Raw genomic sequence first — 23,103 nt, forward strand, 5'->3', positions numbered from 1 at the left:
TTTGAATATAATAATTGAAGTATTATTAAATAACTAAGGTTTTTGCATATGAACTTTTTTTCAAAAATTATTTAAATAATAATGCGAATAAATCGTGGGAGAATCGCAGGCGAATCGCAGGCGGATCGCAGGCGGATCGCAAGCGGATCGCAAGCGGATCGCAGGCGAATCGCAAGCGGATCGCACGCGGATCGCAGGCGGATCGCAAGCGGATCGCAAGCGGATCGCAAGCGGATCGCAAGCGGATCGCAGCTGGATCGCAGGCGGATCGCTAGCGGATCGTAGGATTCGCTAGCGGATCGCAAGCGGATCGCAAGCGGATCGCAAGCGGATCGCAAGCGGATCGCAAGCGGATCGCAAGCGGATCACAAGCGGATCGCAGGCGGATCGCTAGCGGATCGCAGGCGGATCGCAAGCGGATCGCAGCCGGATCGCAAGCGAATCGCAAGCGGATCGCAAGCGGATCGCAAGCGAATCGCAGGCGGATCGCAAGCGGATCGCAGGCGGATCGCAAGCGGATCGCAAGCGGATCGCAAGCGGATCGCAGGCGGATCGCAAGCGGATCGCAAGCGGATCGCAGGCGGATCGCAAGCGGATCGCAAGCGGATCGCAGTCGGATCACAGGCGGATCGCAGGCGAATCGCAAGCGGATCGCAGGCGAATCGCAATCAATATAATAATTGAAGTATTATTAAATAACTAAGGTTATTGCATATGAACTTTGTTATGTTATATTTTGAATATTTCAAACATTTTTTTAATAATAAATAAAAAAACGAATAAATCGCGAGCGAATAATCGCGCGCGAATAAATCGCGGGGCGAGAAAATGTTTGAAAACACAACTTATGTTATATTTTTAAAATATTTGAATATAATAATTGAAGTATTATTAAATAACTAAGGTTTTTGCATATGAACTTTTTTTCAAAAATTATTTAAATAATAATGCGAATAAATCGTGGGAAAATCGCAGGCGAATCGCAGGCGGATCGCAAGCGAATCGCAGGCGGATCGCGGGCGAATCGCAGGCGGATCGCAAGCGAATCGCAGGCGGATCGCGGGCGAATCGCAGGCGAAGACAACTTATGTGTTATTTTTAAAATATTTGAATATAATAATTGAAGTATTATTAAATAACTAAGGTTTTTGCATATGAACTTTGTTATGTTATATTTTGAATATTTCAAACATTTTTTAAATAATAAATAAAAAAACGAATAAATCGCGAGCGAATAATCGCGCGCGAATAAATCGCGGGGCGAGAAAATGTTTGAAAACACAACTTATGTTATATTTTTAAAATATTTGAATATAATAATTGAAGTATTATTAAATAACTAAGGTTTTTGCATATGAACTTTTTTTCAAAAATTATTTAAATAATAATGCGGATCGCAGGCGAATCACAGCCGAATCGCAGGCGGATCGCAAGCGGATCGCAAGCGGATCGCAGGCGGATCGCAAGCGGATCGCAAGCGGATCGCAGGCGGATCGCAGGCGAATCGCAGGCAGATCGCAAGCGGATCGCAAGCGAATCGCAGGCGGATCGCAAGCGGATCGCAGGCGGATCGCAGGCGGATCGCAAGCGGATCGCAAGCGGATCGCAAGCGGATCGCAGGCGGATCGCTAGCGGATCGCAGGCGGATCGCAAGCGGATCGCAGCCGGATCGCAGGCGGATCGCTAGCGGATCGCAAGCGGATCGCAGCCGGATCGCAGGCGGATCGCAAGCGGATCGCAGCCGGATCGCAGGCGGATCGCAAGCGAATCGCAGGCGGATCGCAAGCGGATCGCAGCCGGATCGCAAGCGAATCGCAGGATTCGCTAGCGGATCGCAAGCGGATCGCAAGCGAATCGCAGGCGGATCGCAAGCGGATCGCAGCTGGATCGCAGGCGGATCGCAAGCGAATCGCAGGCGGATCGCAAGCGGATCGCAGCCGGATCGCAAGCGGATCGCAAGCGGATCGCAGCTGGATCGCAGGCGGATCGCAAGCGAATCGCAGGCGGATCGCAAGCGGATCGCAGCCGGATCGCAAGCGAATCGCAGGCGGATCGCAAGCGGATCGCAAGCGGATCGCAGCTGGATCGCAGGCGGATCGCTAGCGGATCGCAGGATTCGCTAGCGGATCGCAAGCGGATCGCAAGCGGATCGCAGGCGGATCGCAAGCGGATCGCAAGCGGATCGCAAGCGGATCGCAATCGGATCGCAGGCGGATCGCAAGCGGATCACAAGCGGATCGCAGGCGGATCGCTAGCGGATCGCAAGCGAATCGCAGGCGAATCGCAGGCGGATCGCAAGCGGATCGCAGCCGGATCGCAGGCGGATCGCAAGCGAATCGCAGGCGGATCGCTAGCGGATCGCAGGCGAATCGCAGGCGAATCGCAGGCGGATCGCAAGCGAATCGCAGGCGGATCGCAGCCGGATCGCAAGCGAATCGCAGGCGGATCGCAGGCGGATCGCAGCCGGATCGCAAGCGAATCGCAGGCGGATCGCAAGCGGATCGCAGCCGGATCGCAAGCGAATCGCAGGCGAATCGCAAGCGAATCGCAAGCGAATCGCAGGCGGATCGCAAGCGAATCGCAGGCGGATCGCAGGCGGATCGCTAGCGGATCGCAAGCGGATCGCAAGCGGATCGCAAGCGGATCGCAAGCGGATCGCAGGCGAATCGCAGGCGGATCGCAGGCGAACACAACTTATGTGATATTTTTAAAATATTTGAATATAATAATTGAAGTATTATTAAATAACTAAGGTTTTTGCATATGAACTTTGTTATGTTATATTTTGAATATTTCAAACATTTTTTAATTAATAAATAAAAAAACGAATAAATCGCGAGCGAATAATCGCGCGCGAATAAATCGCGGGGCGAGAAAATGTTTGAAAACACAACTTATGTTATATTTTTAAAATATTTGAATATAATGATTGAAGTATTATTAAATAACTAATAATCGCGAGCGAATCGCGCGAATAAATCGCAGGCGAATCGCGCGAATAAATCGCAGACGAATCGCGAGCGAATCCAAGTGCGTATATGATATTCTTTTGACCAAGAAAAATGTCCCTTATTTTAAGTTGCTTGAAGAAAATGTTTGAAAACACAACGTATGTTATGTTTTTAACATATTTGAATATAATAATTGAAGTATTTGACGAGGATTCATTATCCGAGTCTTTGACCGGACTTTCGGCGAAACGTTTTCTGGCGCGTGGCATGTTGATTGAATTTCACAACTCGACTGACTCTTTAATTCATGTCGATCCCTTTTGAATTCCTTCTCACCCTCCAATACACACGCACAGTGTGGTGAGTTATGACGAACACTATCTGTCTCACTCATGCCCACGGCCAGACTACGTTGACAGAATTATGTATCTGCCTCGCACGAAAGAAAGGGGAACCACAAAGAAATAAAACAAATGTGTACCAACAAATAATCGTTATAATTTGAATGTTTAAATTATTCTGCGACACGGCCTTCCTGACCTACCTCACGTCCTCGTGAGTTTACAATATAAAGGTTTTACAAAATATTCTCTCATTATTATTATTATTATTATTTTCCTTTTAATACAGATTCAAATTCAAGCAGGTTTCGCAAAAATACATTTTTCTTCTTAAATCAAAATTGAACAAATTATTTCTTACTCTTATACAACGTTTGCCATGAGATTCAGATTACCACCAACTTAAATTCAAACAATTAAAATTATTCAGCCTTTTCTTTCATAAGGCGATCGATCATATTCTTCATTTTATTTACAAAAATCATGCCAACAACTAGCACACAGTCATTAACAAAATAAACTGGCCAGCCAATAAACAAGTTAATTTAGCCCACAGCTTATATCCAGACAAACCGGCCATCACAAATAGCTCACAGTTTAGTTTATAAGCCGGCCAAATAACTGACGTCCGATCATTACCAAAATTTCAATATTAATGCAGCAAATGGAGAACCACATAACTCGGGCGCTCACCTCTACAGAAAGTCATGAAATATGGAACCGATCCGAGCGTTTACAATGTCTTTATTCTATTTCAAGATCACAGCCCTCGCCGGCTTGATCTGTGGCATCTTCATCACTGACTTCATCATTCAGTTCTGTGATTTCTTCATCATCACACTCATCATCCAACTCTGTGGTAATCCCCTTCTCAGGCATACGCCTCAAAAATTCGTGAGAATATTTATATGTTCTATTATTAGTTAGTGCCTTAAGTTTATACCGATCTCCTTCCAATATTTCGGTTACTAAAAACGGTCCTCTAAACTTAGGGTCTAATTTTGTCTGATGTCGCTCTTCGTTCTTAAGCAAAACGTGATCACCAACTTTATGTCTTACAATAGTAGCCTTATCTTTATCAAATCTAGCCTTATCATAATTGGCATTCTTTTCCATGTTTTGCTTAGCCATTTCTCTAACTTTATCAATATCAACATCGTTCTTATTTTCAACAACAGGTACGAGACCAAACGGCCTTGCTTCTTTGCCAATGAGTAGTTCTAAAGGGCTAACCTTAGTCACTCTATTGGGCGTACAATTAAGAGCCAGTTGAATTTCGCATAAAGCATCTTGCCATGACCCCTGACCTGTCTCAACCGCTGTTAGCATGGACTTTAGAGTACTCATAACTCGCTCTACTTGGCCATTGGCCCGACTAGCACCCGTGGCGATCAGATGCAAATCTATCTTTTGAACCGAACAGAAATCACGGAATGCTGTGCTTGAAAAACTACGTCCCTGATCTGCGATCAGACGAGAAGGTACGCCGAACAATGATATTTGTGATCTTAATGCCTTAATACAGCTCTCGGTGTCTAGCCTCGATGTATGAGATAAAAAGACAAACTTCGTGAAGGCGTCTATTGACACGATTATGTATTCCTTCTGTTCATTTTTACCACTAAGCTTCCCTGTGATGTCGATGTGGACTGTATGCCACGGGATGTTAACCTTTGATATGGGATGTAATTCCGCTTGTACCTTACCAGATGGGGGCTTTGACAATCTGCATGTAATACAGTTGTCGACAAATTTGCGTACGTATTTGGACATCTTGTCAAACCAATAGTATTCGTACATTTTCTCAAGGGTTTTTTCCCAACCAAGGTGCATAATTGACTCGTGCACATTGTTTACAGCTGACCACCTAAATGGCTTTGGGATGATAGGGAGACAACGAGTCTTTCCGTTTCTTTGAATTTTTCTATACAGCGTTCCTGCCCTTAACTCGTACGTTTTGGCCAAATCCTCAGAAAGATCATCGTTACGCAATTTAGAAACAATAGACGACGTTTCTTCGTCCCGTTGCTGCTCAGCTAACAACCAATTGTCAGTAATCTCTGTCAAATTTATATGTTTTTCCACTGTACCTTTTGACTGGATGCGATCTTTTGATATGGGATTTCGAGACAGAAAATCTACGTGAGCCATTCGTTTGCCTGGCCTATACTGAATGTCAAACTCAAAAGATTGCATGTACGACCACCACCTATGGACTCTTGGAGTCAGTTCCGCTTTTGTGCGAGATGCCTTGAGAGAATTGCAATCGGTAAAAACGATAAAATGTCGACCATGCAAGTAATGGAGAAAATGCTTAATAGAATTGAAAACTGCAAGTGTTTCCAACTCATACGAGTGATAACGCGATTCCGCTGCACTATGTTGAATTTGACCCGTTTTTGTGGCCAAAATTAAAATTTTTTAAATTAACAAGATTTTTGAATGCAGGTTTCTTGTATAATAAAGGTTATTGCTATACGAAGGTATTTTAGAAAAGTGGGCGTGTCAACGCCCACATAAATCGAAAAAAAGCGAATATATAAATCAATTTTCAAGTTAGAGACCCGAATTTTGGAACACATGATGAATGTCCTATTTCAAATGCTTCCTGAAAATTTGGTTCAGATCGGATAATAAATATGGAAGTTATTCAAGAAAAAAAATCGCAAAGGCTTTAGCAGTTCTGCAATTCTGGCCAAATGGTGCTCCCTAATAATTCAAATTACGCAAAAAACCGCAAAAAACGCATAATGAGCTTACATGTTATGAATTCAGAATTGACAGATCTACAACATGTATATGGACACTCACTGAACAAATTTGAACATTTTAGTTAAAACCTTTTGGAAAGTTCAACTTTCTTTCGAAAAGTGACAAGGGGACAACACTTGCTAAATATACAAATTGTTAGAAAAATACGAACAAAACACGGAACATATTAGTATCAACACATAGTAATAACTTGAAGAAGTAATATTCCTTTTGAATTTTATTATTCAATGATTTTTTGTGGGAGATATGCCAATTTGAAATTGCATCGCAAATTTAACATTTAACACTGCACGTATTGTCTGCTTGCAACAGCTTACTTTAACAGCTGTTATTTTAACATTAAACTGTTAAGTTAACATTTTCGGTATACAATATCGCGATTTGATCATTTCTCAACATGGTAACATTAAAAACACGGAAATTTGAATACTGGCGAAAAATGAGTTTTGGCCACGAAAACGGGTCAAATTCAACATAGTGCGCTGACGAATTCCGTTTACTAAAGTATTCGATAACTCGTGGCTTGTTTTCGATTTTGTGCAACAAAATTGCGCCATAGCCATCGGCACTCGCATCTGTATGAAGCTCAATAGGAAATTGTGGATCGAAAATAGTAAGAACAGGTTCACTAGTCAAGATTGAAATTACCTTCTGTCGTATTTGCTCGTGCTCTAATTCCCATGAAAATGACATGCTTTTTGAAGTTAGAGCATAGAGTGGTTTCAGTAACTGTGAAAACTTGGGTACAAACTGACGAAAATACGAGACCAGTCCAATAAATTGTCTCAGTTGAGTCACAGATTGCGGAGGCGGTAAATCTGTAAGAGCTTGTATTTTTCTAGGATTCGGTCGAATTTCACCTGCTCTAACTTCAAAACCCAAATATTCTACACAAGATTTAAGAAAGGAGCATTTTTTGATGTTGAAACAAAATCCTGCTTCGACGAGTGCTTGTAGAGTTATTTTTAGCCTGTCGAAAGCTTCCTCCTTTGTGCGTACAACTATCATTACATCGTCCATGTAAACGATGGCATATGTATGAGTCAGATCGCCTAGGGCACGATTAATGGCCCTCTGGAATACAGAAGGCGCATTTTTAAGCCCAAAAGGCATAGCCAAGTATTCATACTGCCCTTCTGGGGTTACAAACGCTGTCCGTTCAATAGAGCTTGGATGTATTGGGATCTGATGGAAGCCACTCGCCATGTCAATGCACGTGAAAAACCTAGCACCACTCAACCTAGCTATCTGGTCAGATATAAGTGGCAATGGGTACTTGTCGGAAACAGTATTGGCATTAAGCTCACGATAATCAACACACAGACGGTCTGTACCATTTTTCTTGCGGACAAGTAACATCGGACTCGCGAAAGGAGAGGAACTGTGTCTTATTATGTTTGCTTCCAACAGCTCTTGAATGGAATGTCTAACCTTTTCTTTTTCTTCCACACTCAATCGGTAAGGGCGTCTCTGAACCGTCTTATTCTGATCAATCAAGCGAATCTCTAACTGTCCCGTAGTCACGCGGCTCTGTGGTATACCGTTTATAAAAGAATTTGAATACCCCTGTAATATTGAGAGCAGTTTGTCTTTATCCTGTCCATGTAAATCAGTATCGACACCAGCCAGGTCAGGAGTGCATTCGGAGACTACGACAGGTAATACAGACTTTTCGTTAAACATAGTAAGCGCGCTTGATGTAATTGTCACGCCGATGCCCTGGCTCAAAATTTCCCGACCAATCAGAGCGTCGTATTTGATATGATTGTCTAAAACTACGTGAAACAAGATTTCGAAAGAACGCTCACAAATTAAAACATTCGCCAATATCTGTAAAGTGCTGCAAACAGAGTTGCCACCTATACCCCTTAATGTCACTACGTTGTTTATTCTAGTGCCGGATAATCTCAGTGATGCAGTCTCTTTGATGAGTGAACATTCGGCTCCGGAGTCGAAGTAAAATTGGAACGACTCACCAAACTGCAGCAATGTTCCTAAGGGCTCAAGTACTGTCCATATGTTTACGTCTTTGATGGTATTGCTCTTCATCGGCGGACGCTCCTGACGATCTGGGCACACAGTAGATACATTTCCAGCTTTTCCACATTTATAGCAGAATACGGATGATCGATCTTTTGCTCCAAATTGTTGATTACGGGGCTGCTGACGCTGAGTTGCCTCTTTATTAAAGCGGCCAAAGTCTCCGTTCCAGAAAAATATTGCAAAAATATTTCTCGGAACTGCGTCCACGTAATGCCTGGAAAGCATGTCTGCGAGAGCCAGTGAGATGCGGTGCCTTCCAGTGATTTGGTGAGGGACATTACAAGAGCGCTGCCCACTAGCTGGTTTTCGGACAAGATGTAGTCGACCGTTAAACACCAGGAGAGAGCGTCTGATCCTGCACGATCAGGGTTGAACTTTGGCAGAACAATGTTTTTGGCATCTTTTGGTTCATTTTGAGAGCACTGCACTTGTTTTATTAGCTCAGCGAAATTACGATTTTGCATCTCCAAAATTGACAAAAGATTTGCATCATCGGCTGGAGGCGGAGGTAATCCCACTTCTGATGCCGAGGATTCATTATCCGAGTCTTTGACCGGACTTTCGGCGAAACGTTTTCTGGCGCGTGGCATGTTGATTGAATTTCACAACTCGACTGACTCTTTAATTCATGTCGATCCCTTTTGAATTCCTTCTCACCCTCCAATACACACGCACAGTGTGGTGAGTTATGACGAACACTATCTGTCTCACTCATGCCCACGGCCAGACTACGTTGACAGAATTATGTATCTGCCTCGCACGAAAGAAAGGGGAACCACAAAGAAATAAAACAAATGTGTACCAACAAATAATCGTTATAATTTGAATGTTTAAATTATTCTGCGACATATTTATTAAATAACTAAGGTTTTTGCATATGAACTTTGTTATGTTATATTTTTAAAATTTTTGAATATCAAACGATGAATTTGTATGGGCCATAGGCTGAAATCAAAAAAGTATGAAAATTTTTGGAATTCGGCAAAATTTTGAAATTCTAAAGGGTGGGCAAACGAAAATAGCGAATGGGCAGTCTGAAAAAGTCAAAAAAATTTGAAAAATTTTGAAATTTGTCAAAAATTTGAGACTTTGAAAATTGGGCAAACGATGAATTTGTATGGGCCATAGGCTGAAATCAAAAAAGTATGAAAATTTTTGGAATTCGGCAAAATTTTGAAATTCTAAAGGGTGGGCAAACGAAAATAGTGAATGGGCAGTCTGAAAAAGTCAAAAAAATTTGAAAAATTTTGAAATTTGGCAAAAATTTTAGACTTTGAAAATTGGGCAAACGATGAATTTGTATGGCCAATCAAAAAAGTTGAAAACCCTCAAATTTTTCAAAATTTTGAAATTCTGAGATATGGGCAGACTTGAAAACACTTGAGGCTACCGTTGTAGAGCTTTAGTTTTCATAATTTCGAGGTGTGGGCTATCGAGTTTGAGTCATTCATGCTGAAAAAATGTCAAAATTTTTCAAAATTCAAAATTTCGAAAACGAAAAATTTTTTCGAAAAACTAAAAGATGGGCAAACATGGGAAAACGATTTTAAAGCGATTTCCGCAAAAAAAATTTTGAAAAAAAAAAATTTTTGAATTTTCGAAAAAAAAATTTTTTTCATAATTTCGAAACTAAGGGTGGGCAAAAAAAAATTTTTCCTGGGCAAACATGGGCAAACGATTTAAAGCAATGGGCACCAATTTTTTTTTGAATATCTCAAATCACTGGACCCAGCTTCTCTGAGCTGAAAATAGAAACTGAAATCGAAATAGTTATCGCACAGGGTAAATACTTTAGCTGCTCCAACATCGGACCGAACCGAGTCTGTTGACATCCACTCAATGACTGTGCACACACACACGACACACGCACACGGAGAGGGGGAGGGGGAGGAGAATGCGAGAGGATGAAGTGGATGTCGGTTGCAATGGATTCCTGTCAACCTGTCCTGTTCGAAACGGCCTTCATTTGACAATAGCAGAAGGTCCAACCAATCCAAATCAATCGACAGGCACTTGTCAGTTCTAATTGCCTCTAAAACCAGCAAATTGTAAAGCGTTAAGCTGCACTTCCTCTCAATGAGTTGCCCGTTCACCGCCCACCGCTTACCGCCCACTTTCAATGTTCCAAACTCAATCAAATCGTTCACGTTGCGAAAAGTTCAAACAATGAACTGAGGGGAAAAACTGGCTCTCTGAGCTAAATAGACAATTTTGCACACAAATCCATTTAATCTAGAGATAAATAACATTGGGGGCTTACAACATCATCATCAGCATCAGCGTCATCCCCAAAAACCCATCCACACTCTCATCGCTGGCATCGGCATTGGCATCGTCATCCTTCTATCCTTGCAGCCCTTCCAAGCCAATCCAAGGCAAATACGCAACCCAAACGCTTGGGGCACTTAAAGCACCCGAAAATTCTTACGCAGCACTAGCCTATAAAAACCTAATGAATCCTTAGGACTTCAGACTTCCGACTTCTCGTTTCTTGTTTCTTGTTTTTTTTTGGTCGTCGTCGTCGTCGTTTAGAGGTCCATACATCGCATCCTGTGGCGCTCCACAATTGCCGGCCCGAGCCAGGGACTAGTGGTTAGTGGAGGATTGCGTTTTTAAGGATGGGACTGCGGCATCATCATCTTCAGCAGGTTTCGTCCTTCGCCGTCGTCGTCGGCGTTGTCGTCTGTATCGATTTGGCAGCGGGCAATAAAATCCACTGTGATTAGGTTAAAACTGTTGACTTTCAAACAGAGCTTCCTGTTTTGCCTTTTCTCTCGCACACAAAAAGTGCGAGAGACCAAATCAAAGTGGCCTGACTGATTCCAGCCTAGTGTTGCACGCGTGTCCTCTAGCTCTCTTTCTCTGTCTCTCTCTCTATCTATTGCTATCTCTCTCCGTCAATGTTTCGATTTCTCTGCTCGTGACACGAAAGGTTAACATGCATGACTTTTAAGCAGAGATTTCTTGCCATTTACCAGTGGGAGACAACAAAAAAAATGCGGGTCCACATTCATGTGGTCTGCGTGAGAATCTTTGGATAGCGTTGAACACGTGTCGTGTTCTATTCCCAGCTCAAAATTTGGTTAAAACTTTTATGATTTATGCTCGTAGCTAAATTAGTATTTTTGTGTAATGAATCCACTCTTAAAACACAGCTACTAGTGTGCGTATACTTAATATTACCAATCATTAATATAGAAATACAATTTTGATTTATTTTTATAATTTATTCAGTATTTCTCTAGTAGTTTTCTTTCGAGAAAATCTCTTTACTTTCTAAAAGCTCAAATGAAATCAATTAAATGCATCTACTATTTGCGTATACTTAATATGTTTAATAAGATCTTCAAAAGTGAGATTTTCATTATTTTTATAATTAATGCTTTTTTTTGTTGGTTATTTTTACGAAAAAAGCTACGTTTTTCAACCCTTCAATGTTACCTCATACTTTCCGTATATATGTATTTATATATATACAAAATTATAATCTACAAAAAAAATTATTTATAGCATTAGAAACATCTTATCGTTAAATATCTTAAAACGCATTCGTATTATATAAAAATGAATTCAATTCAATCATAAAGTGTGATGCAATCGTAAACAAATTCATGTTTATAATTTTTCTATCAATTGTGCGTATACTTAATATTCGCAATTAACAAAATCAAAACAACCTATTTGATATGCTAAAGATTGATGTTTATAATTTATACAGTATGCCAGCGTAAATAACAATATTTTTATCGCCACACGAAAAAATACGTAGAAATATTTATTATTATCATTTAATGCATTAAATCAAAACAAATCTTCCTTTTTTTTGGGTTGTTTTTTGTTTGTGTGTCAGAGAAAAATCGTGCTCGTTGTACATTTTTGGCCCGTGGCCATCACTATTGGTATCACCCGCACCCAATTTCAGCCCACAGCCATTCATTCCGGCATTGGAATCGGGCGGGTTATTGAATGACTGTGCAAATCGAAAGAGATAAAAATTGAAGCCAGAAGGCAGGCGGGCAGGCAACAACGCCCGCACCATGGGCAATGTGATTCTGTGGTGACTCTTGTGTGACGCTCATTTATTTAATGGTTTTAACTTCCAATTTCCCAATTGTCAGACGTGCTGCCTGTCAGCCATTAACCAGAGAGTGGTGGGTGGGGAGGAGCTGGCAGAGGGAAAGGACACAACTGAGACAGATAGACAGACAGACAAAATGGGAGAAATCGACGAATATTGTGCGCTATACGCAATTTAACGGACGAATCTTTTATACACTCGCTAGCTGCCTTGACTTAATTAACAGTTTTGTCGTTTTATGTGTGTGTGTGTTAACGGTGAATGAAAGTTAGGTTAGATTGCACCTTGGGATAGCTATTAAACAAGGTGGCAACCCTTGCCGTTGGCATTGTGCAGACAAATAACAAATGTTGCATAAGCAACAAAATGTAATGTGCTCAGGTTTTGGCGAGTGTATTATGTGCTGATGCTGCATTTCACTGCTGATAAAATGCTCTAACAGCTAATGAGTTTCAAATAAAATGAAAATGCGCACGTGTGCGCGACCCTAACCTCAAAGGTGGCACAGCAGGAGGGCGCAACACTCACACTCTCACAAACACAAACACAAGCACGAGCACACACGCACACACAAATTGTGTTTGTGTAGGTGTATTATATGACTTTGGCTTTGGTTATGGCTGTTACTGATACGTAAATCTGCAAAAATGCTAACAAAACAAATGGACACATGCCATAGGAAAGTTTACAAATGCAAATCAGATGCTAAACAAACTCTGATGCCAGCAACAAATATGTCATAACGGGACACAAATATGCACTCAGCAACAACTGTATGAGAGCCAAATACTCGCAGAGAGAGAAACGGAGAGGGTGACACGATGATGATGATGAGATAGTGTGCGAAAGGGAGAGGGAAACATTTATGAGCTGCTCTCGGGCTGGCTGTTCTGGCCTGTCTGTTGTTGACTTTTTCAAAAGAATTGTATAATATTTTGTACTAAATGTGTGTCTGCATGCAAAATAAGCACACAGACTAACATAACAGCGTATAGTATATACACGTACACATGTATCTACAAGCTGTAGCTCAAACACAGGAAATGTAATTTGCATAAGAATAACACACACACACTCGCACAAACAGGCTGGCAGGCACACACGCTCACATAATGCATAGATAGAGACACCAACACCAGACTGGGGCATATGGCACACATATTGAAGTATGGCAAAAGGACCATGAGAAGAGCAACACAGCAACAGAGCAACTGGGTGACTGTGGGCCACCGACTGAAGTGTCCTTTAACGAGATTTGCATCTCATCATAATAATGTAAATGACGTATAGCTAAAGCAAGCGAGACAACGTGTGTAGGAGTGAGCGAGAAAGTGGCAGTGGTCGTTACATGGATTTAACATAACTAGTAGCAAAAAGGGTTTATTTAAGTGACGGGTCTGTGGGGCGTGGCTGGAGCTACATTTTAGGATTACATGCTCCAAATGTGGCCGGGTGTACCTTATATAATTTCCTCCTACAATTAGCCTAAATGCAACAATTTTCGTATGCGAGGGGGGGAGCAACCCAAATAGCTTAAAACATCATTCAGTTGACTGCTGGAGCAGAGCAGTTGACGAAATGCTGTTGACATGTCGTTAACATAGATTAGCTTAATGATCTGCAGCGATTATGTTAAGTTGCCTGCGGCAATTGCTGCAGCAGCAATTACATGAAGTTGGCTGCGGGAGTTTTGCAGTAGTGATTACATGAGACCAGCTGCGGCTGTGATTACGTGAAGTTGGCAGCGGCAGTGATTATATGAAGTTGACTGCAGTATATTTTGGGGAATTCTAATCTAGTGTAATCGTTGCCAGTTATCGATAAAAACTATAAACAGTTTGTTTTAGCTATTTTCGATTTGATAAGTGTTATCCCTGGTAAATCACATTTGCGAAATGACTACTGACATGTTTTTAACATTAGATTAGCTTAATGATCTACAACGATTATGTTAAGTTGGCTGCGGTAATTGATGCAACAGCAATTACATGAAGTTGGCTGCGGGAGTTTTGCAGCAGTGATTACATGAAACCAACTGCGGCTGTGATTACGTGAAGTTGGCTGTGGCAGTGATTACATGCAGTATATTTTGGGGAATTCTAATCTAGTGTAATATTTCGCAGGTTTCGATAAAAACTATAAACAGTATTTTTAGCTATTTTCGATTTCATAAGTGTTATCCCTGGTATATCACGTTTGCGAATATTAAATTAGCTCAATGATCTACAACGATTATGTTAAGTTGGCTGCGGTAATTAATGCAACAGCAATTACATGAAGTTGGCTGCAGGAGCTTTGCAGCAGTGATTACGTGAAGTTGGCTGCGGCAGTCGTGAAGTAGGCTGTAGTATTTTTAGGGAAATTCTCGTCTAGTGTTATCTTCCGCAGTTATCGATACGCAGTATTTTTTAGCAACATTAGATTTGACAAGTGTTATTGAAAATCCTGTTGACATATTATTAACATTAGATTAGCTTAAAGATCTACAGAGATTATGTTAAGTTGTCTGCGGCAATTGCAGCAGCACCAGAAATGAAGTTAACTACGGAGTGTACAGACCTTGATTAACATTTCGTTGGCTGCAATTCTTAACGACTAAAAGTGATCTATGGTATTTGCTGTTAGATGTACCAACTGTTATCGGTGTTTTGCCTGGCAATAAATTATCCAGTTAACTTAACTGCACAGCTCTGCGGTGCTTTTCGTGCATTAATCCTAAAGGGCTATCAACACTTTAAGCTTAAAATCTGGCATTTGTTTTGTCGGGTAATTTTCAAGTTGAGCATCAATATTGATGGCACTTTGCCAGTAGTTTTCATCACAATGAAAACGCAGTGCAAGAAGGGGACCTGTGTATGTTGTGCTCTCACTCACTCGCTCGTTCGTTTGCTCGCTCACTCTCTTAATAGCTGTTAACTCCTTGCCATCAGTTTGCCGGCGGCCACCTTCAGTACAGCAATTTATTTTGCAACACTTTCGCTGGCGCAAAGTTTTGTGTGGCGTGGAGCTTATGGCGATAGCACTTCAAGCTTACTATGCTTTAGTATGGTATGGAATGGTATCCACGTCCAATATCCTCAACCATGCAAGCAAAAGTTTTCACAAAACTTCTCATCGCTGCGAGTCGTAACAAATTCAATTTGTCAGGCTTGCCGCGTTCATTCCCTCCCCCTCGCTCTCTTCCCTTTCCCTTGCCATGTGACTAATCCATTTACAATTTGAAAGTAAACAAACAAACAAAATGTAACTATATTCAAGAGAGAATCTCTCAGTTTATGCCTCAATGAAAATGCGACACGAAACTTTTTACCCCGAGACGTCAGTGGCAGCTGTTCCTGAAACTCCACGACGTACTAGCTTATGCACTCGCAGTTCACAAAGAGAGACACAGAGAGACGGAGAAGGAGAGAGAGAGAAAGAGGAAAAAGTTATATGACACTGTGCTAGACATGACAAAATGCAAGAATTTCTTTTCTATATCTCGTTTTTTGCAGCTTTTCTAAAGCATAAGCTGCGAGGCGAGCAAAAGAGATAGAAAAATAAGCAGCAAAGAAACTAGCGACACATTTGCCAGGTTTTAGCTGCTGCTGCTGCTGCAACTGCCGCAGGATGTTGGCCAGGAAATGTCCAAAAGGTAAACATGCCAAAAATTCAAGTGTCAACATTTGGACGACGTCAAGTGGAAGTCAACTTTTATATCATCCGCCACAGCGAAGCACTCACTCAGCCAAGGAAGACGACGACGACGTTGACGGTGACGGTAACGCGCCTTAATTATATGTCAAGTTATAGTGAATGGGCGTGGCGAGACCGAGAGACAGAGACTGAGAAGACAGATAGCTAAGTAGATGCCACAAAACTGCAACCTGCAACCTGCAACTAAGGCAACGAGGGCAAATCAAATAGTCATCGCAAGTGAAGCGTTAAAATTTTCGTTTTTCAACTTTTGCATTTGCATTTTTGTGTGGGCAACACTCTATTAATTAATGCCATAACACTTTCGTGGAAATTCGCAACAATTGCATTATATTTTGCTGGCAAAACAGTTAATTAGCAAAGTGCTAAAGTTTTGACAGTTTTATGACGCCGAGTTTTACTACTAGCGATTACTTAATGAGCGGCCCTCGCGGCCCAGCAGCAACGATGCCAGCCAGCTGCAAATGAAATGGGCAATGAAAAAAGCGCGTATACGCCACGTGGCCACAAGCAGTGCTATAGCTCTACTGCATATCGCATACACTACATACATATATATGTAAGTGTATTATGCTAGAGTCGAGTAAGAAAGAGAGAGAGAGAGAAGTTTTTGGGAAGCGCGCCGTTAACCTGAAAATTAAATTCGAAAATGCGCTGCAAAAGCAAAAATAATTCCTTTGCATTCAGCGCAAGTGTGTGCGTGTGTTTTTGTGTGTGTGCGTTTGTAACTGTGTAGGTGTGCGCTATGGACCCGTGTAACGCCGTTGGCGGCATTTCTTGTACAACAATTTGTGAGTTTGCTGCGCGCAGCACTCACGTAATGAGCATAAACTACAGGCACAAAAACGAAGGCAACTTCCACACACACAGACACACACACACACACACAAACTTGCACACACATTCTCATAGATGAAGAGAATCGACGCTGCCGTGCACATAATTGGTGCAAAAGTTTGAAATTATCACGGAAACACGCCGAAACACGTACGTACATCAGCGTCAACGGACGCGAGTTGGCATAATGCTACCAGGCAGCCCGAGTCCTGATGCTCCGCCTTCTCCCGCCTTCCGCCGCTCGAGATGCGCACTTTTCCGTGCTTTGCACGTTCCGGGCAACGCCCCGGACGCGAAATGCGGACGGTCACCGGATAGAAGCCTGGGTACGCCTTTAGGCCAAAAATTTATTAGAGCATAGGCTTGTAGAGAGCCGCTCGCTGAGCGTGGGTCGTATCTCTAATCCAGACCCTAATTACTCATGGACTTGTAGTTGGGAACCCGTGTAACAATTAGCAACACCGGCTTTAGTCAAAACTTTTTTGTCGTCACTTAAGCCGAGTGCGGGGTAAAAAGAGCAATGGTCAAATGGTCAAATGGTTATCTTAAAGCTCACACACACGCTGACAGTGAATGTTTCACTTGGTGCGGGAAAAGTTAAGCTACATACTTCCGCACGAATTGTTCAAACAATTAGCTAATGCATTGGGTATTAAGAGCTCAAAAATTAAAAAAGGGATAAACGTAAAAGCGTCAGCCAGCCATGCAAATCAATTGAAGCAAAGTTGGCTGCACTTGCTGCAATAATCGATAGCAACAAACGACCGATAATTGATTGGCATTGACAGTGCTGCCAATTAGTGGCAAAACGCAAAGCTCTTACGTCGTGCCAAATGGAGTGCATACTGTTGCAATGTATTATGACGTAGCACAAAGAATACGGCAACGGAAACTAACTATGTTATGTAGTTGTGAGTTATTTGTCGGTGTGTGTGTGTGTGTGTGTGTGAGGGGTGAAGATATAACCCCTGAGCAGCACACACCTATTAAAATGTGCGGCCATTAAAAAGTTTTTCTATGGCCGGGGCACTTGAAAAGATGGGAATTTTCTGTTTTTGCAATCTGGCACCTGGCAAGCAGCAAGCAGCTAGCAGCTAGCTGCAACTGCAAACTGAAAATACGTTTGCATATGAATTTTTCAAAATGTTTTTTGCGTTGACCTCGTTTACGGGTCAGAGCAGCTATGAAAAGTTTTGTTGCCGTACAAAACTAAATTGCCGTTGCAATACGAAGGGCGGCAACACCAACACCACCAGCAGTAACAGCAGCAGCAACAGCAACAGCAGCAGTAGCAGATGGTGCAGAGTCGGCACTAGGACAAAAGCGACAACGAAGTGGAGCCAGGGCGAAGCAGCTTGCAACGGGACTTGGCTCGTGTTACGTAGCATATTGAAATGCGATTACAGCAGCCCTGGCGGGACGAGAGCTCCATGTTCATTAAACATGCATAAACACACACACACAGACACACACACACACTTGCAGTGTAACTGTAACAGCAACAGCAGCTGTCCCCAGGCACATGTAAACAATTTAAATTTGTAAGCGATGTGCTAATTTTAAATCAATTACACGACGTGACGGCACTTTAATGTTAAGCCCAATCCCACAAGCCCTAAGCCACTCCTCTCCACCCACGCTAACCCACAACACACTCACACGCACACACACACATATACACAACACCCAATGCGACGCGACATTGACAGCTGCCAGTGCTGCCCATGAACAATGCCAACTAATATCGAAATCTGTGTACAAAGCAACAACAACAACAACAAGAGCAACTGAAGCAGCCATGTTGGCAACATTTGGTGTGAAAACTTTCCGTATTTTACTTTAAAAGTTGAAACCCAAGCGTCCTTCTATTCATTTCGACACAACGACAAAAAAATACATCAACAACAAAAACAACAACAAAGTAATACAAGTCTCGAAAAACTTTGTCAGTGGGTGCTTTTGTTAGTGGTACATTCGGTGACACACAAATTGCAGGCGACGGTCACTGAGAGCGGTGGGGAAGCGACGAGGCGGCGGGGCAGGCATCAGCAGCTTCTCAACTCAATTTCAGTTTGAAGCCTGCACACACACACAAGCGCAAGCACATACGCAAACACAAACTCCCCGCAAAGCAGAAAGAGAAAGCAACAGTTTTTTTTTATTTGTCTTAAATAAATACGTTTGTGTGCAGGAGCAAGTGCGTTAGTGTGAGTGTGTGCGTGTGTTACTTTATGGAGCAAGTTGCGCCGCCAAGTAGAATAAATATATGTGCATATGTACTTACTAACATTACATTATACACACACTGATATAAACACAAGTATTCGTGTATGTGTGTGTGTGTACATAATTTAGTGAACTTGAAAGTTTTGATGTCGTCGTACACATACATGCATACATATGCAAGCAGGTAGCAAAAATATATTGAATGTAAAAGAGCTGGACGAAGCTCAAAAACGTAACCTAACGTAACGCAAAGAGAGTCTGGCATTTTATGCTAAGTAATTTATATTTGAAGCTCTGTATAGCCTGCAATGGTAGAAGACATAAAAAGAAAAGCTTATGTGTGTGTGAGTGTGTGTGTTTGTTTCTTTGAGATGAAAACAGACGTACATGGGCATACATACAGACACACACACACACTCATACACCTGAGCCGGCACATACTTACCCACCCACATACCCACATACTTATTAAAGATTTAAAGTTTTTGCAAGCAGGAAATTGAAATGCACTTACCGGTGGCTACCAAAACAACAAAACAGCAGCAAGCAAGAGCAGCACCAGCAGCAGCATGAGCAGCCAGGAATATAAGAATAATAAAGAAGGTGCTATCTTAAACTCCAAAATATATTTGTATCCTCATACACACACTCAATCACTCTCTCTCGCTTGCACATACGGACGCACGTGAAGAATATTATTTCAGTAGAAGCGCCTAAGGTGGAGTTTGTTTTGGCAGCTGCTGCAAATTGAAAGATAATAATCAGCTGGCAAACGAAAGATACCGGAGCGCCAAATCGCAAGCAAATCGAATTGAAGCAATTATAGTTGTATGTTTCTTCTCTCTTTTGTGTATTTAGCCATTGCCATTATATTTTTATTCCGTATTATATGCTTATTTCAATTATTTTCAAATAGTTGCGGTTTCTAAACACTTGCCGCCGTTTTACACTGACTGTCATGTCCTTTTTTAGTGTTACATTGCACTCGCTTCTATTTCTGACTATGTGGCAACACTTAATGCGGCGGACAAAATTCGAATGTATTAAATAACTTATAATGAAATAGTTATGTTTAACAAAAGGAGCACAAATTAAAATGTTGAATGCTTATTAATGCTGCTTAAATTGGTAGGGAAGAGTGATTGTTGCAATCAATATAGTGCATGTAAAGTGTTTCCATTTAGCTAGAGTAGTAAAACTGTTCTCTGCTTAGTATATGGTGCAACGTGTTCCACACAGAACTCTCCACTTAGAGTCCACATGTTAAATAAGAAAAACTTAATATTTTTTTGTATAGATATATTGCATACAACATATTATTACAAGATTAAACTTAAAATTAAAAAAAAAAGTATGTTGAAATAGATAGCAGCCTATTCATACTGATTTAAAGTAAATAAATGTATTCGAGTAATTCAGCGTCCCGCTGTTGTTAATTTGCTTGGCAAAGGTCCCGAGGCTCGTTTTAGAAGAATTTTAAAGTTCTCGCTAACGCTGTGATCCTCCTTGAACAACACAACCAAATTCAACTCAAACTCTACAAAAATAAACAGTTACTTCATTGTCAACAATATCAGATAGTCAAATTTACCAATTTTAAAGTTCTTCGTTAGCAGCGTGGGGCAAGTGAAAAGACGTGGCAAGACCATATAAATGGGTATTTCGAGTTTGGGCATAACATTTCCATCGGCTATTTGAATCGTTTGCACTTCAGTAGCATCCTTGGGAGTAGCCTTCATCGCAGCCACAGGTTTCCACACGCACTAGCTGCATTTCAATGGACTTGATGGGCGCCTCCGTGTGTTGCACAGTCAGGCTGCCAGTAATGGGCATCGTGACGCACGACTCCAGACGATCCAAACGTCCTGTGATCAGAAATCTAGGCATTGTGACACGCTCCTTGGCATTGCTCATGCTCAGACTGAAGGGAACTGCGAGACGAGATGCCTCACTATCCAACGGCAAGGGTTTGTATTGCACACAGAATTGTTGCGTTTTCTGTAGAGATTTGCCCAGGAAATTGCGCTTCACATTAACATCACATTTCAGCTGATAATTGATGCTGATAAAAACGCCGTGATATGTCTCGTATAATTTTCGTGGCTCTTTTTTTTGCACACCAAAGGCAATTCGAAGTGAAATTCGGGAGTTGCCTACTGAGAGTTTCCCAGGTGCTGAAAGCTCCAGGCTGTTCTGCAGCAACGTGATGGGCTTAACGGAATTGTAAAAGGCATCGAAAAGTCCAACGGTTTTACTGCTTAGCTGCAAATTGACGACGCCGTCGAGTGTTAGGAGTATTCCATCGTGCTTCGTTTCGCTGGGGCATTGAAACTGCACGCAGCCAATTAGCATGTCCTTTGAAAATCGTATAATTATTATTTAAATTCTGGGAAAGTGATGCACACACTTACATTTTCGTAGTACACTTTGTTTTCGCGTTTCAACTTTATGTCAAAGTTAAAAGCACTTGCACTCATCTTGCTAATCAGCTGCGTTTAGAAAAACACCATGTACGTCGTTTGTTTACTTCAATGTGACCAAAACAGACTACAAAAACAGCTGACAAATATACCAATATATTTATTTGATTGCAGCGTTACCATCTTTCGCTTTCGATAATTAACGGCTACGTTGCCACATCGTCCAGCATAATTATTATTGTTACGCGAGCGCAAGCTGCTCCCGAAAAGTTTCTGTTTCTGCAAAATTGTCAAATAAATTGGTTAAAATGTTGGCACTGCGCAGCACGCAAAGACTCAGCATACGGTGAGCTAGCTATTGACCACCATAATTATCTCTTATGCTCAACGCGTGACTGTTTTTTTTGCAGTGCTCTGCTGCCGGCTGTATGCAAAAACGTGGGACTCGTCAACTACTCTAGCAGCTCGCAATCCAAAGACGACGATGGCTCCTCCTCCTCCGATGATGAGAAGAAAGCCAAAAAGTCACGCAAGCCGGCTGAGCCAACAGAAACAGCGGCACAGCGTTTGAATCGTTTGCTGGGCAGTATGCAAACGCAGTCCAATGATCAGTTGACTGCCACGGAGTTTCCACGTCCCGGCGATGCTAATCGACGGCGCCGGGAGGCTCTGAAGCAGGACCCTGCCTCTAACAAGGATGTGATCACAGCTGCCAAGAATATAGCCAGCATGTTGGGCAGCAGCGAAAGCGATAAGAAGCAAACTGAATCCGAGTTGCTGGCCAAGCTGCTAGGACATAATTTGGATGTTGCACCTACTGCAGATGGAGCTCCAGGCGATGCCAAAGCCACAGCAGGAGCGGAGTCCAGTGCCACAGAAAAGGAACTGAATTTGAGGTAAGTGTTTTGCTCCAGTTATTAGCAAATACTTAATACGAATTTCTTGATCTAGTGATATAATTGTGGGCATGAAGATTGATCGTCGCCAGCAGCCAGCTCATCAAGAACAGACTCGCGGCGAGTATGTCCGTCGCTCGCTGGCATCTCGTCCCCAATCCCGTTCGGACGACCGCAAACATCAAAAGCAACAGCGACCACAACGTCACGTGAAGCGCGAAGCCGAAGTTTTCACGGGCAGTGTTAATTTATATGGCAGCGAACCGTTGGGCATCTTTACCAAAGCTGCTACCACGTTGCAGGATTCACCTGACATTTTGTCCACCTGGTCGTCGCTTAGCGAACGTGAATTAAAGCTGCAGGCAGCGCAGCCGCCAGCAAACCATTTCGAACAAATGATTCAGTGGACAACGCAGGGAAAACTCTGGCGTTTCCCCATCAACAACGAGCAGGATCTGCAGGAGGAGGCGAACGTGGACTTTTCCGAGCACATCTTTCTCGAACAGCATTTGGAGGGCTGGTGTCCCACCAAAGGACCCATTCGCCATTTCATGGAGCTGGTGTGCGTCGGTCTCTCCAAGAATCCCTATGTGACGGCGCAAGAGAAACAGGAGCACATTTTGTGGTTCCGCGATTATTTTGAGGCCAAGAAGGACATACTCAAGGATCTGATGAGCAAAGAGGGCATTGAGAAAATCAAAAGCGTTTCCGCTTAAAAAAAAAGCCTTTTTGTTTTTCGGGGATGTTGTGAAATATTTGTTAAAAATATATTACTTTTTTGCTTTATAAGTCGAGTCGATATATGTGTGTATTGTATGAGTGTACATAACTTGTATGTATAGA

At 42.2% G+C, this 23,103-nt stretch overlaps 2 protein-coding genes across 2 annotated transcripts; one reads left to right on the top strand and one right to left on the bottom strand.

Moving 5' to 3' along the window:
• Window positions 1-20,236: 20,236 nt before the first annotated feature.
• On the bottom strand, window positions 20,237-21,491 carry LOC132793599 (vacuolar protein sorting-associated protein 26C). Its single transcript, XM_060803596.1, is given in 6 exon segments — window positions 20,237-20,481; window positions 20,536-20,668; window positions 20,670-21,056; window positions 21,059-21,088; window positions 21,090-21,299; window positions 21,356-21,491. Coding segments are annotated over 6 exon segments (948 nt in total). The 5' UTR covers window positions 21,422-21,491; the 3' UTR covers window positions 20,237-20,359.
• A 60-nt stretch (window positions 21,492-21,551) lies between these two features.
• Window positions 21,552-23,049, top strand: LOC132793597 (small ribosomal subunit protein mS31). Its single transcript, XM_060803595.1, has 3 exons — window positions 21,552-21,710; window positions 21,775-22,260; window positions 22,316-23,049. The coding sequence occupies exons 1-3, from the start codon at window positions 21,673-21,675 to the stop codon at window positions 22,974-22,976; spliced, it is 1,185 nt and encodes a 394-aa protein (XP_060659578.1). The 5' UTR covers window positions 21,552-21,672; the 3' UTR covers window positions 22,977-23,049.
• The last annotated feature ends 54 nt before the right edge of the window (window positions 23,050-23,103 follow it).

This window comes from Drosophila nasuta, chromosome 3, assembly GCF_023558535.2.
Source record: "Drosophila nasuta strain 15112-1781.00 chromosome 3, ASM2355853v1, whole genome shotgun sequence".
NCBI lineage: Eukaryota > Metazoa > Arthropoda > Insecta > Diptera > Drosophilidae > Drosophila > Drosophila nasuta.